The 14,171-nt window shown below is 43.6% G+C and overlaps 1 protein-coding gene across 1 annotated transcript in view; it reads right to left on the reverse strand.

The window, feature by feature from the left end:
* Positions 1 to 8,262: 8,262 nt before the first annotated feature.
* Positions 8,263 to 14,171, reverse strand: part of DCLK3 (doublecortin like kinase 3) — a 34,724-nt gene continuing 28,815 nt past the window's right edge. The window contains exons 3-5 of the mRNA XM_053359509.1: positions 12,420 to 12,552; positions 10,513 to 10,680; positions 8,263 to 9,578 (exon numbers count right to left, since the gene is read on the reverse strand). Of these exons, the coding sequence (XP_053215484.1) occupies positions 9,382 to 9,578; positions 10,513 to 10,680; positions 12,420 to 12,552 (498 nt within the window). The 3' untranslated portion in view covers positions 8,263 to 9,381. The remainder of the gene's footprint in view (positions 9,579 to 10,512; positions 10,681 to 12,419; positions 12,553 to 14,171) is intronic.

Below are 14,171 nucleotides of genomic sequence, written 5' to 3' on the forward strand. Positions count from 1 at the left end.
CCTGGCCGACTTACCAGATCCAAGACTACAGCCCTGCTATATGTCTTTATGCAAAATATTGTGTTCACTGGAGTTTAAAGGTAAAGGGACCCCTGACCATTAGGTCCAGTCGTGACCGACTCTGGGGTTGCAGTGCTCATCTCGCTTTATTGGCCGAGGGAGTCGGCATACAGCTTCCAGGTCATGTGGCCAGCATGACTAAGCCACTTCTGGCGAACCAGAGCAGTGCACGTACCCAGAGCAGTACCTATTTAGCTACTTGCACTTTGACGTGCTTTCGAACTGGTAGGTTGGCAGGAGCAGGGACCGAGCAACGGGAGCTCACCCCGTCGCGGGGATTCGAACCACTGACCTTCTGATCAGCAAGTCCTAGGCTCTGTGGTTTAACCCACAGCGCCACCCACTTACACTCAAGTAAATGTGCAGAGAATTGCACCCTAAAAAAAGAGTGTATTTTAAGAACCGTTATTGACTGGCAGTCTCTGTTGATAAGAGTGGCTATACTTACTATGACGACGACAGTGTTACTGAGAAATCATCCCATCTGATCTGAAACCCTTCTTTGGGAGGTGTCGAAACTGACCCTGTAGAAATTATTTTTCACAGCAAAAGACTAAGTTTCATAAAGCCACTCCCGACCTAAGGAGGGGGGGTTGCGGGATCACGCCCCCGCCCACATTCTCGCGGGGCTGGCGTCAGCCCCGCGGTACTCAGGGATCCCCCAGCCTCTTTATTATTCATCGCCCCCAGCGCCAGGCAATCGGCTGGCGGCAGGGGCGGGATTTCTAGGTGAACTTAAGGTCAGGGCAGCCCTGGCCCGCCCCTTTCTTTCTCTCCAGCAGCAGCGGTTTCCCACCCACCCGCCCTTTAGGTTCGCATGCGGACTTTGCTCTGGGCTTCGGCTGGTCGCCGCAAGGGGCCTGGTAGGAATTTTTCCATTTGGCTACTTGGCTGTATTTTAGAAGGCACTTGGTTTTTTCGCCTACCTCGTAGCAAAACGTCACAACTCCCCGGTTTTGGCGGTTAGGCATTGGCAGGGTATTGTTATGCAAATGAAGTCGGGGGGAGGAACGCCATCACCTCCCCCAAATCTTTTTTTTTAAAAGATATTTATTGAATTTTTCCACCTTTATACATTAAAAAATCCAAAAAGTTAAAAACACATAAAGTTTACAATCCTTATTTTCAATAACGTATTTCCCTGACTTCCCCACACCTCCCCTTCTTATATTCCAATTCAAATTATTAATTCAACAAGTTCTTGTCCCCAATTACTTATACTGCCAAATCGTGAAATTAATGTCTTTTACCCAATAAAGAAGAAATTCTCTCGACCTTAGTTAGCTAGTCCTTGCTTTAGATTATTTATAAGAAGGGGAGACGGACTTCCTGTTTGCGCCTTCCCCGATCGTGCCTAATTCAAAAAAAAAAATTTCTTTACAAATCCAATTTCCGTATTACTCACGGGTTGTTGCTTTTAGAGTCCAATTGTTCACAAGAAGAAGTCAGCGCTCTCCGACCATGGCATGCGGCTTCACTCCGCAGGAGAAGCAGTCGACTCTCAGCACCGCACCGCTCACCCCGTCCCCCGTTCCGAAGCCTTTAAAAAGGCTCCTTCGCGGGTCGGGCACCTCCCCCAAATCTTGAAGGGTAGTTCGTGAAAGGACTCCGGGGGGCGTTGCCTCATCCGAAACCTACGGAGGCTAGGGCCTAAAGCGCGCTCCCGAGCGGTAACCCTTGGGGAGCGCCTAGGGATGTGCATCTCGGGGGCTCCCCCTGTTGGTGCTTAACCCTTCCCGGTTAGACCGGATAGTCTGTTAGGGGCCAATGCCTAAAGCCAATACCACTCTTACCTGTAATCAATAAAGTTGTGGCCATTTTTCGCCCATTAACCTAAAATTCCGTGTCCGTTGTCTTTATTTACTCCATCTGTGGGAGGGGGCGGGTATTGCCACGCAAATTGCTTCAATGGTTCAGAAGCGTCTAAAGCTTCTGTCTTCACCAAAGCAAGCTTGCTACCCTCCTGTTTAGCTGGATCCTCGTTTCATTTATGGTGGTCGCCACCAGCTCATACATATTTAGACCCAGTCTTAACATCCAAATTGTTGCACTGTTCTGTGCATTTGAGAAGTGGGAGCAAAAACAACACATTGCATTGTGAAATCACCCTGCTCAGGGTTCTAGACAGCCACACTATTTTCCAAGATAGTCCGTTCCGCCAGTGTTATGTTGGGGGTGAACATATCAGATGACACAGCAATTCTTCAAACAGCTCTTGTTTATTCACAGGCCAGAACTGAACTGAACTGAAGGGTTCAGCCAGCCTGCTTATATAGAGCTCCACTACAATGCGACAGTAACCACTTTCTGTAACTATCCAATCACTGAACGTCACTTTCAATTCCTTATTTGCATATGTGGACCTGAGTGAAAACTATCTACAGTATCCCCCTGCTGGCCCAGGGTGAGAACTTCAGTACATAACAGCCAGCACCTTCCCCACCTGGCAGTCCACATTTCGTGGCCTCATTGCGAAACCCCTCCCCACAAATTAGGGATCCCCCCCCCAGGTTTTTGTACTTCTACAAATTTCAGGGTTCTCCCAAGACTTCCACTACTCTGTTGTCCATAAATGACCTTTTTGCTACACTCAAACAATGAGCTCACTAGCTAGGCAGAGTTAACAGGGGCTGCAGGAATCAAGAGAAGAATTGGCTGGCTGGCTTCACGGTTTCCTCCCAGTGATTTTTGCTTAGCGTTCACACACACATCACAATGTGGGGGAAACCAGCTCAGCTCTCCCTGGCTACAGGGACCAGCGAATCACAAGAGCAGGTGCCAGCAAAAATGAGAGGCGCAGACAACTTGGAACTGCACGCAGTGGCGTAGTCGTAATTTTTGAGGAGCAGAAGCCTGCTGTAACAGAACCCACTAATATGCTCTGAAGTCCTAAATGGTTGGATATATGATCCCACGGAAAGAGAAAACAGTGTGCGGCATAATATATATTTATCAGGATCAAGTCACATGACTTTTTTCTATGCTAAGTAAAACATGAAAGCCCTGTTATCACCTCACTCACTTCCCAGAGCTAAGGGTTCATCTGTTTTAACAGATTTTACGTATGTATAGTTAATTCATTTTAACACAAGATTTACCCACCGTGGAAGTGTGGCAGATGCAAGTGATCGACTATATGGAGATGGCAGAAATGACCGGCAGAATCCGTGACCAGGGAGAAGAATTGATGGAAGAGGATTGGAAAAAGTTTAAGGACTATCTACAAAAATATTGTAAAATGTTTGAGTGTTAATATGATGTGGGAAGTGAAGGTAACATGGCATTTGGGATATGGTTAAAAGAGATATGAAAAGAAGAATCTTAAAAAGGAGAAGGGGGGTATGACCAGAATAATATTATGTCAAAGTATACAAGGTGGAGTAAAGGACCAAGACAAGGGAAATTGGAGACATAATAAGTGGAAATATATAATTATAAATGAGGTTTAAAAGAGGGTTGGAATTTGCTGAATTTGACGGAATAAAGAGGAACACAATAAAGAGAGATGTGAGGAGGTCAGGACAGAGGGATATGGAATTTTGAAACTTAAAAGTGGGTTTTTCTTTTTTCTTCTTTTTTTTCCTTTTTTTGTTAAGTGTGTATTTTTTTGTTTTTCTGTTCTTTGTCTTGTCATATTTGATTGTTTGATTTTTGTGATTTGATGATTTCTATGTTCTGTAAAACCTTAATAAACATTTATTATAAAAAAGTATAGTTAATTCATTTTAAAAAAATAAAAATTATACGTTTTAAGTGGGCCTTATTTTTATCTGTAAGCCACCTTGAGTCCTGCCAAGGTAAAACACAGGATATAAATAAATATATTACAATAATATTCAGTTGCCCTGGCCCTTCAGCAGATGGTATCATTCCAGCTTAGCAGTGTTCAATTTGGATCAAAAAGTCTTATTGTTTTTCAAAGTACGTGAATAGCAGATCTATTCACATGTATGGCATTCCCACTGCCAGCTATACCATGCCCACTTGTTAAAGCTGATAATGAAGGTGGCTCCCTGTTGCCTGCCTTAAATTGAGAGTCTCAGACCTGTTAAAGAGGGCAGGATCATATCCAAATCAGACGCAGAATGAGCACGTAGGCAAGGAGAACGAAGAGCTGTGCAAGTGTCTGGTTTAGCTCTGGTTCCTTAAGTCTTTTGTCTGCCTAGTTCCGCCAGGAGTTAAGCAGCCCAAGAGAATGGCCGGGTCCTTTCTGGGCTGCCGGTGATACAAAGCACATTAGTCAATAATTGATTATACGAAAAGTCTTTTCCTCCTCTGCGCTATGAAAAGTCTCAATAGGGTGCTTCTTAAAGGACAACAGAATGCAGCCTGAGCTCCAAACTGGCAGCAGCCCTGAACTTGAGAACGTCCCTTCGTCTTGCCCAACTATGACCTTTCAAAATTACCATGGCACAAAGCCGCCCATATCCTTGGATCATTCACAGGTCTGAGAACTTTCATAAGCAGCTGAACTCTGCCGCAGACATCTAATCCACACTTAATTAAGGCAAGGCAGCTAGGAATCCTCTCTTAATACTGGAGGCAGAATTTCCATTTCAGGTCCATCCTAGCTTTCAAAGCTTTATTCCCCCACAGAGCAGGCATGGGAAATACACCATCACAAAAATCTCGTTCTTTATATTCTTGCTGTACGAAGATGGGGCCGTTATCAGCAGTAAATTATCTTGTTTAGTTGTTCCACTTTCATAACCTAGGGTGAATAATTCTCTCTCCTCCCAGTCCTTTCTCTTTGCGTGACCAGGAAGCGACAGCCCCAGGCCCCAGGGATCATAAGAAAGGAATAAAGACTCTGGCAACGTGTTATGGAATTAAAATTAGGCCACCACTTTATTAAACTTCCGAATATAGGAAGACCTTGGCTTAAGCCTTGGGCGTGTACCCCTCCCAGCCCCACAGCTGGGGGAACTGGGGAACATCAGGGTAAATGGGATATGGGGGTGCACTGTGAGACACGTGAACCTCCAGATAATAACACTGAGAGGCAGGCCAGTTCCCTGGGAACTGTAGCACTCCGTGTGATCCCGCAAAGGGCACCCACAATGTAAAGTGTGAGTGTTCATTATAGTTGTGCAAAATGCTGATACTTTGTGCAGAACTTCAGGGGCCACACTTAAAAGTTTTTTGCATGAAGGACAAAACTTACACTTCTCGATGGAAAAAAGTCACTTTTCAAACAGTCCAAACAGTCAAATAGGTGAAGCCCCATTAATAGCTTTCTGAAACAAAAGCTTAGAAGCAGGATTAGTCTAGATAAACTGACACTTGCGGGCCGAATAGACCATTGTCTCTATGTTTTCAAGATAAGCAAATATGGCTGTTTCATCATGGAAAACAGGTGTTTTTCATTCTTAACTAAGATGAGGGGTAGAGTTTAATTTTGACACCAAAAGGAACACTTGGTGTATGGAGCTACCTCTCCTCTGCTTTAAGTTATCACTTCATATTTCTTCCAGGTTGAGCTGGTACAAGTATTGAGCTGGGCTGGCACGTTCCTGGAAAGATGGAGCAGCTAACTAAAATTGGGGAGGGGTAAATATTCACCCACACACGCTTTTCAATGCACTAAAGCAAACTCCTGTTTTGGACATGACTACGTCAGGCACATGAAGAACGGGCCTAGCTTTCCAGGTCAGGGCTTCCCAAACTGTGGTCTGCAGGTCACCAGAAGTCCATAAACTCAATTCAGGTGGTCCAAGGTGTGTCTCTAAAAATACAATTAAAAATCATACAGCATCTACAACAGAGAGGAAAGAAATATTAAGTGGTCTGCCAAGACTCTAAGCATTTTTCAAGTGGTCCGTGGAGATAAATGCCTGGGAACCACTGATCTAGCTTGTTTGTGAGAAATGTGAACTGTTCCATTCTCAAAGTTCAAACATCAAAATCTAGTGGAATGTATTTAGACTGTTAATTATCATTCGTGTTTTTAATCTCGTTGCTATAAGTAATCAGGAATGTAAATCCATGTTGGCTTGATTAAGCCCCATAGCATTTACAAGTCTACTATACACAGCTTCCTTCCTCAAAGTTCCCAAAACAAGCTTTCCCCACCGGAGGCTATTCCATAAAGAGAGAGAGAGTACCGTTTAACAAACAAGACAACACCAAGAAAGATATTCCTGAGTTTTTGTTTAATTTTTCAGTGTTACAATCTAGAACAGTAAAAACAAGGGATGAAAAGTTAAAGAGACAAAAAGAGTGCTGGCAAATTTGCAGCGGAGACCTGGCAACAGGCTTTGATTCCTCCCACCCTGTGAAACTGAAGATGGAGAAGGAACAAAGGTGAAGCTCTGGAGGAGTTGTGTCGCAATCAGCCACTTCCATGCTCCACATGAATTTCCATCCATTTCCATGCTCTAGCTAAATCTACACATGTGGACCTGTTTCCTTTGTAAGTAGTAAACAGAGTTGCTGGGGAAATTGGAACTTTGTTCTGGAAACATGAAAAATTGGTTTCTCTAGAGTGAACATCAATTTGATTGATTGATTGATTGATTTGATTGATTGATCAGTCTTCTTATTTCTCCCTGCATATCACTAGCTTCTCACAACATTATCAGGGATACAGACAGTCAAAACCAGGGACGGCTCAAGACATTTTGGCACCTGAGGCGAAAAACAAAATGGCGTCAACCTGCCCACCTGGGAGGAAAAGGTGAGCAAAGATCTACACCGGGAACAAGTGGGGAATAAATATCTACATCAGGAACAAAAGGGGGAGGGAAGATCTGTATTGGGGAAAAGTGAGGGAATCAAGTCAACCTTACTGAAAGTGGGAATCAAAGGCCATAATTGGGGAGAAAGGGGCCTGTTCTGAATCACACCAGGCAGGAGGCTGGATCTGCTGCCCTGCAGATACTGCCATCTAAGGCAGTCGCTTCCCCTTGCCTCATAGGTGGGCTGGCCCTGGTCATAATTCAGTTAAAGGTAGAAGCTGGAGCCTGACGTGAAGGAGACAGAAGTGAGTGAGCAGGGAAGGGCAGATGGCAAAGCGTTTTTACCGAATCCAGCAACCCCAGTGGCGTTAGATGCTGATGTTGCAAACCCCCAGGGCTGGAACAGAAGCAACCTCAGAATTTAAAGTTTCCTGGTTGAAGTGCCAGACTCACTGCTAAAGTTTATGTTGAAGCAGGAAATACTCATATTGTTTTTTCTCTCATGGGCTGTACAGAGCAACAACTTAAATATGATGTTCCAAAGAAAGTATGAGAAATTAAAGATTTGACTTGCATAATATTGGAAATATAAATATCTGTTGCAGCATAGATTTGTGGACTGACTGTGTTTGATACCATATCTAAAAGAAAAGGAATCTGGTTCTTATATGTTCCAACTCTTCACTATTTATAAGGGGATAAAATTTCTTAGGCTATGAAGATAATTCACATCCTATTAGCACAATATCCTATTAACTTTTCTCATATTTTCTATCACGTGTCCAGAATATTATATTTTTATGTGTGTGTATTTGTGTATATCTATATATATCTAAATACACCTGAAACAAGGTTCCCCCATACACAACACGTACAGGGAGAACCGTCCCATTTCATCAACAATAAAGGATACAAATGCTTTAAATCTACAAAGAAAATTATAACACCAAGGCTGAATTCAATAGCCAGGATCCAAAGAACACGCAGCTTATTCTAGATTCCAAGGAAGGCTTTTGCTTATAATTCTCAGCCAATTGTGCCCCGTGGCAGGCCTGGGAAACTGTATCCAGCTGGGGGCAGGGTCCTTAATAACCAAGTCACTGACAGGTGGGCAGGAAATTTCAAAGATAGGAACCAAGAGTGCTCTCTACGTGAGCTCCCAATGCTTCATTTATAGCCTGGTTTGAATTCAAGCCAAAGATACAAAGGAACAATGTCCCTGCAAAGGAAGAACTGCGAGCACACTCCCCTTATTTGTCTTCCTTTTCGCCATAGCTTCTGCTTTAGCCGAGTTTCCTGCATTACAGGAGAGTGGACTCCCTAAAAACTCCAAATCCTACAATTGTATTATTCTAGTTGCTGCTTGAACTTGCCCTTGCCTGACATCATATACAACATCAGACCAGGGGAAGGCGATCGTGGTTTTGCTCCAAAAAACCTGGTAGGTTAAGCTCTGAAGCCTGGCAGATCTAACAAGACCAGAAAGTCGGAAGTTCCCTATCACTGCCCCTTGGCAAGCACCTTGGAAGTTGAACAAAGTCCATTCGACTTCCAAAATGTTCAGAAATCAAGGCAGGGCTTATGATTGGCTGCAGAAAGCTCCTGCAGCCAATCAGAAGCTTCAGAAGTCACATTGGCCATTTGGGTTCCAAATAATGTTTGCAAACCAGAACAGTCACTTCCGGGTTTGCAATGTTCAGGAGCCAAAACGTTCAATTTGCAAGGCATTCGTCAGCCAGGGCACAACTGTATGGACATTTACTCTTTTAAGTAAAAAAAATGCCATTGGGTGCACACATTCACAAGTCCTCATGCACACTTAAAAGTAGTTCTTAGGATCCTGACCAGTATGTAAACTTATTAAAACATGTGGACGGATTACAAACAGAATCAATCTTATCCATTTAAGTTAACAGTTCAACAAGGACTTTGCAGGTAGCATTTTCCAAGTGAGTTGTGTTTAAAATATGCCTCCACCACCACGACGTGGTGTCTTCACTCCAAAGAAAAGGTGCAGGTGTAAAAGTTGGAAACATTCAGAGAACTAGATGAACATTAAGGCAGCCTTTTGGTGCACGCAGACGTACCAAAAAGAAAACAAGAACAAAAATCGCATATTTCATGGGCCAGAAACTGAAGAAGCTGCCTCATCCGGAGTCAGACCCATAGTGCAGCTAGCTCAGTACTGAACACAATGACTGGCAACAGCTCTCTGGGGCTTCAAGTCCTACCAGGAGATGCTCTGGGTTGGACCTGGTACCTCCTGCATCCAAAGTAGATGCTCTACCACGAAGCTATGACCAGCCCAGCTTCCTTCTGCATCTGGAGAGCCAGTGACAAATGTGCTGACCAGAAAACTGAAGGCCAATTCAGTCCTCCGCCAAAATATTTCAAGGATGGGTTCCCAAGGTGGCTCAAACAGGCTGTTCACCACCACCCCTGCCCCAAGTATTTAAAAAAAAAAAAACTGTAGAAAGAAGGAAATGGGGCACATAACATCACAGGAAACTAGCCAATCAGTTTGGGGGCACAGCAGGCTTTGTCTTCATACAGGAATAATGGATTTCCCCTGAGCTCAGTCCTTAAGAGTATATGATAAGTGTGCTTTTACAGTGGGCTCATTAAGTACACCTGGATGCACCTTTTACGAGTCTTTGTTGCTAGCTTCAGCCTTGCGCTGGCTCAGAAAGTGGCGCTCAAGATTGATGGTCACCTCCCTCTGGAGGTTCCTGCTGCTGTTTTTCCCCGCTGTGTGGATCCACAGGTGCTGAAGAACTTGCTGGGCGGTGTAGCGCTTCTGGGGGTCAATCACAAGGAGTCTGCTAATCAGGTCCTTTGCAGCTGTCGGGGGCAAGAACAAAGCAGTGAGTGTGAGTTTGTTTGGAACAAACTGGAGAAATGGGGTGGCAGTTAACAGTCAGTATATAATAATAATAATAATAATAATAATAATAATAATAATTATTATTATTATTATTATTATTATTATTATTATTATTATTATTTATTATTATTTGTACCCCGCCCATCTGGCTGGGTCTCCCCAGCCACTCTGGGCGGCTTACTACAAAGATTAAAAATACATTAAAATATCACACATTAAAAACTTCCCTGAACAGGGCTGCCTTCAGATGTCTTCTAAATGTCAGGTAGTTGTTTTTCTCTTTGACATCTGGTGGGAGGGCGTTCCTCAGGGCGGGTGCCACTACCAAGAAGGCCCTCTGCCTGGTTCCCTGTAGCTTTGCTTCTAGCAGTGAGGGAACAGCCGGAAGGCCCTCAGCGCTGGACCTCAGTGTCCGGGCAGAACGATGGGGGTGGAGACTAGTAGGTCTAATTCAGGCATCCCCAAACTCGGCCATCCAGATGTTTTGGGACGACAACTCCCATTATCTCTAGCTAACAGGACCAGTGGTCAGGGATGATAAACAGCTGGAGGGCCGAGTTTGGGGGTGCCTGATCTAATTCATCATTCAACAGATACGGTGGCTGCAAACTCTAACACACCGAGTGAGACTTGTAGGCAGATCATGGGAGAGGTTTTTGCTGCCCGTGGCAATGTTAAGAGTAGTTCTCAAGGCAATTTTAAATACAGCATTTTCTTATCAGATCTAACCAAACTCATAACGCTAAAGTTTAATGGTATGTGCCAAAAAGACCAATAAAACTAAATTCTGCACTTCTCAACAAAGACGGATGCCAACAACTAAAATCACAGAATTGTCCAACACACACAGTCCTGGCTATCAACTCCCCAGTCTGCTTTTAGGAAACTTACCAGCCGAAATGTTGTCCCAGTATGGTGAGAGAAATTCATAATGCCCAAGTTGTATGATTCGAAACAGCTCCTCTTGATCTCTTTCGTGACTCCGGAAGGGGGGGAATCCACAAAGCAAAATATAGAGTATAATGCCAGTAGCCCACATGTCCACCTCTAGTCCATAGCCTACGGGAGCAGAAAGATAAATCCAGAATCTTTAACATATGCAACCAGTTTATAAGGAACAGCCGCTTTCATTAAAAATGTAAATGAAATATTGGAGTAAAATGAAAAATCTCCTTTCAAATGGCACTGAGATTATACTCATGCAGTGCACATACATGCCTAGTTAGATGTAAGCTACATTAGTCTTCAATGGGACTTACTCAAATGGAAAGGTGCATAGTTGTCAAGGACTGGGCAAAGGAGGAGTGGTGGAGCAGGGCAGGGAGGAGGAAGAGGAAGACAGATAGATTTACAACAGGGGTTTGAGGGAGGTTGCAGCTCAGAGGCAGATGAGGGGGAAAGCTGCGAAATCATGGGAGAGCCAGAGCAACACCAGGTTGACACGTTGTCATTAGAAAGCATTCCAGACCCTCCATCTCCCAGAACCCGGCGAGCCTTAAAAGTAGGGGAGCAAAGAGCTCAGAGGGCATGTAGCAGCACCCATAGAGGAGGTGATGATGATGACGACGAATGAGGAAATGGAAGAGAAGGGGGGTGGAGATCCACTCGGGACAACACCATTATCCAAGAGGCTGGGTTCTACAGCCTCTCCCTGCAAAGACTGAAATAAAAAAGGACAGGAAGAAACTTTTCCTTGTCTTTATACTTTCCTGGGCAACCAGCCGGGAGCCGATGACAGCATCCTGACAATAGTAGTGCAGTCTGTGTGCTTCTTAATCTTTTTAAACTTGGGAATCCCCATTAAACTTTCTCTAGCTTTTCTCTCATCTCCCATTCCCGGGACAGCACCAATAGGAAGAAGAAGAGGAGGAGTTTGGATGTGATATCCCACTTTATCACTACCCGAAGGAGTCTCAAAGCGGCTAGCAATCCCCCACAACAAACACTCTGTGAGAGACTTCAGAGGCTGAGAGACTTCAGAGACGTGTGACTAGCTCAAGGTCACCCAGCAGCTGCTCGTGGAGGAGCAGGGATGCGAACCCGGTTCACCAGATTACGAGTCCACCGCTCTTAACCACTACACTACCACACCACACAATAACCTGTTCTATAAGTAAACATACACAAAAGATGTGTGCAAAGAATCTGCTGATGCTATATTGAAAGATTTACTAATATCAACACCACCTTTAGCAAAAAAATAGGATGTGCAGGGAATCATCATAAGAATAAGCAGCAGTTTTTAAAACTCTCTTTTTTCCTAATCACATTAGGGTGATGGAGCAGTGAGGGTGCTGTCACTTCCGGCGGGGGGGGGGGGGGTATTCAGTGACTGCATTCTTCCAAGATGCAATCCACCCTGGACTTTGCTAGAAAGCAAGGAAGATACGACTTGCTTCAGGTTTCTCCCCTTTCTTAGAACATCACAACCTAAGCTTTCATGCTACAAAGCCAAGAGGGAAGATTGCCCTACAGCTTACAGAGCAGTGGTTTTCAAGCAGATTTTCAAAAGAAACCCAGTATGGCCTGTCCATCAATTCTAACACTATTAAGGAACTGAATATGGAGAAGTGGGATACATAAAAAGGTAAAAATAAGCTAGTGGTGATCCCAATATCCTAGAGTATGTTTATCTGCCCTGTACAAGCTCTCATCCAGAAGACAGCAAACTGTTGGAAAAAATAATGAGAAGCCCAATTATATTTCTTGTTCAATACTGCATCTAACAAATATTTGGATAATAGGACAATGCACTAGGTTACTTGGAGCATATTAAAAGAATTAAACTTTATATTCACCAGTCTCAGCCAGTATTTCAGGAGCAACGTAAGTTGGAGTTCCACACACGGTGAATATGGGTTTGGTCACCTGTTTTGCAAGGCCAAAATCTGCTAGTTTCAATGTGGTAGTTTTGTCTGGATTACGCTGGACCTGTGGAGAAACAAAAAAAAATTTCAGAATAAGCTGCACCTTAAGAATATAAGAAAACGAATAACTTTTGCCTTAACACAAACTTAACATGGGCTTTCCAAATGAAGAGCAGCATTTATTTTTACAGCACATGGAGGTGGGAAAAAGCACATCATATATAGCTGGCTGTCACTTGTGAGCTTTCCCTTGCCACACACTGCGATGTCATGAAGTGGTTATAAATATCTTTGCTGGTTCAGGAAAAGTCCACAGATACGATTTCCCCCTGACAATTTTTTAAATTATTATTGTAAACACTGACCCTGTAGTTTAAGCAACTATATTTCATCAGACCTTTCCAAGCGGGGGTTTTAATACCTTGGACAGTGTTCTGGAGCAATGATCATAGCTTAGTCCCAGGTGGTAAAGCTTTGTATATGAAAAGGTCCCAGATTCAGTCTCTGGACTCCAGATAAAAAGCATATTGGGGAAAACATCTCCCTAGGATTCTGTGGAGATTAATTTCAGTCAGAGTAGGCTATACTGAGCTGCTAGATGAATCATTTGTACAAGGTAGGTCCTTGTAACTGTTATAAGAATTTTAACGTCTTATATATAAAATAGATGTTCATAAATGTACCAAGCAAACACATTTACAAATATGTAAACCACATGTCTGAAACCCACAGAAAAGTCCTGAAACCATTTTCTCTCTCCCAAAATGACCTCAAATATTTCTCTGCAAGGTCGAAGGAAATGGAAAATCTTCCCATTGTCTCTTTCACAAATCCTGTCTTAATGGCACATTTAAGATATGAATAGGGTGTGAGCCTGTGACCTGGATTCAGAACTGAGTAACAAAAGAGTGGCCAAAACCCAGATAATGCAATCAGGTAACTTGCCAGACAGCAGATAAACAATGCATTCAGATTTCTGTTGTAGACCGCCTTTTCTGTGATGTAGGTATGATGTATCGGGGGGGGGTCTTGGGCTACACCCCTTCAGTGATGTATGTATGATGTTTCTGGGAGTGGTGTTGGACTCCAGGGCGGGCAATTAAAAATGTCTATATAAGGACTTGCGCGGATGGCTTGGGGTTCCTCCTCCTCTCTCCTGCGTGTGGGGGGGCACCCTGTTGCAACAGTTAATAAAGATCAGGCTTACTAGCTGCTTTGCTTCTCAATATTCTCTGGTTGGTCTCGTGTTATTTTCTCCTACCGACAGAGAACCTACAAAAGGACTCTATATGGGCTCTTGGGTGCCCCATAAGGGAAAAGGAGCAGTTTTTTTTACTTATATCATAACTATATCTCAAATGACAGAATTATATTCCAAATTACAGTATGAATTTATGTGCGAGTCCTTACAGTTACCTGGTTAGCAGGTCACTAGTGATTTCAGGGAAAGAACAAGTGCCCACGCTTCAAATCTTTGCATTTCTCTATGTTGTATCTCTTTACAACACAAGATGGCAATACTACATTATTATTTCAAAACATTTGCAGGAACTAGACTCCCTTTATATTCCCAGGCCTGCATAAAACCAATGGAACAGCACAAAGCCTTGTCAATACAGTGGTACCTCGGGTTACATACGCTTCAGGTTACATACGCTTCAGGTTACAGACTCCCCTAACCCA

This window comes from Podarcis raffonei, chromosome 12 (assembly GCF_027172205.1).
Source record: "Podarcis raffonei isolate rPodRaf1 chromosome 12, rPodRaf1.pri, whole genome shotgun sequence".
Lineage (NCBI taxonomy): Eukaryota > Metazoa > Chordata > Lepidosauria > Squamata > Lacertidae > Podarcis > Podarcis raffonei.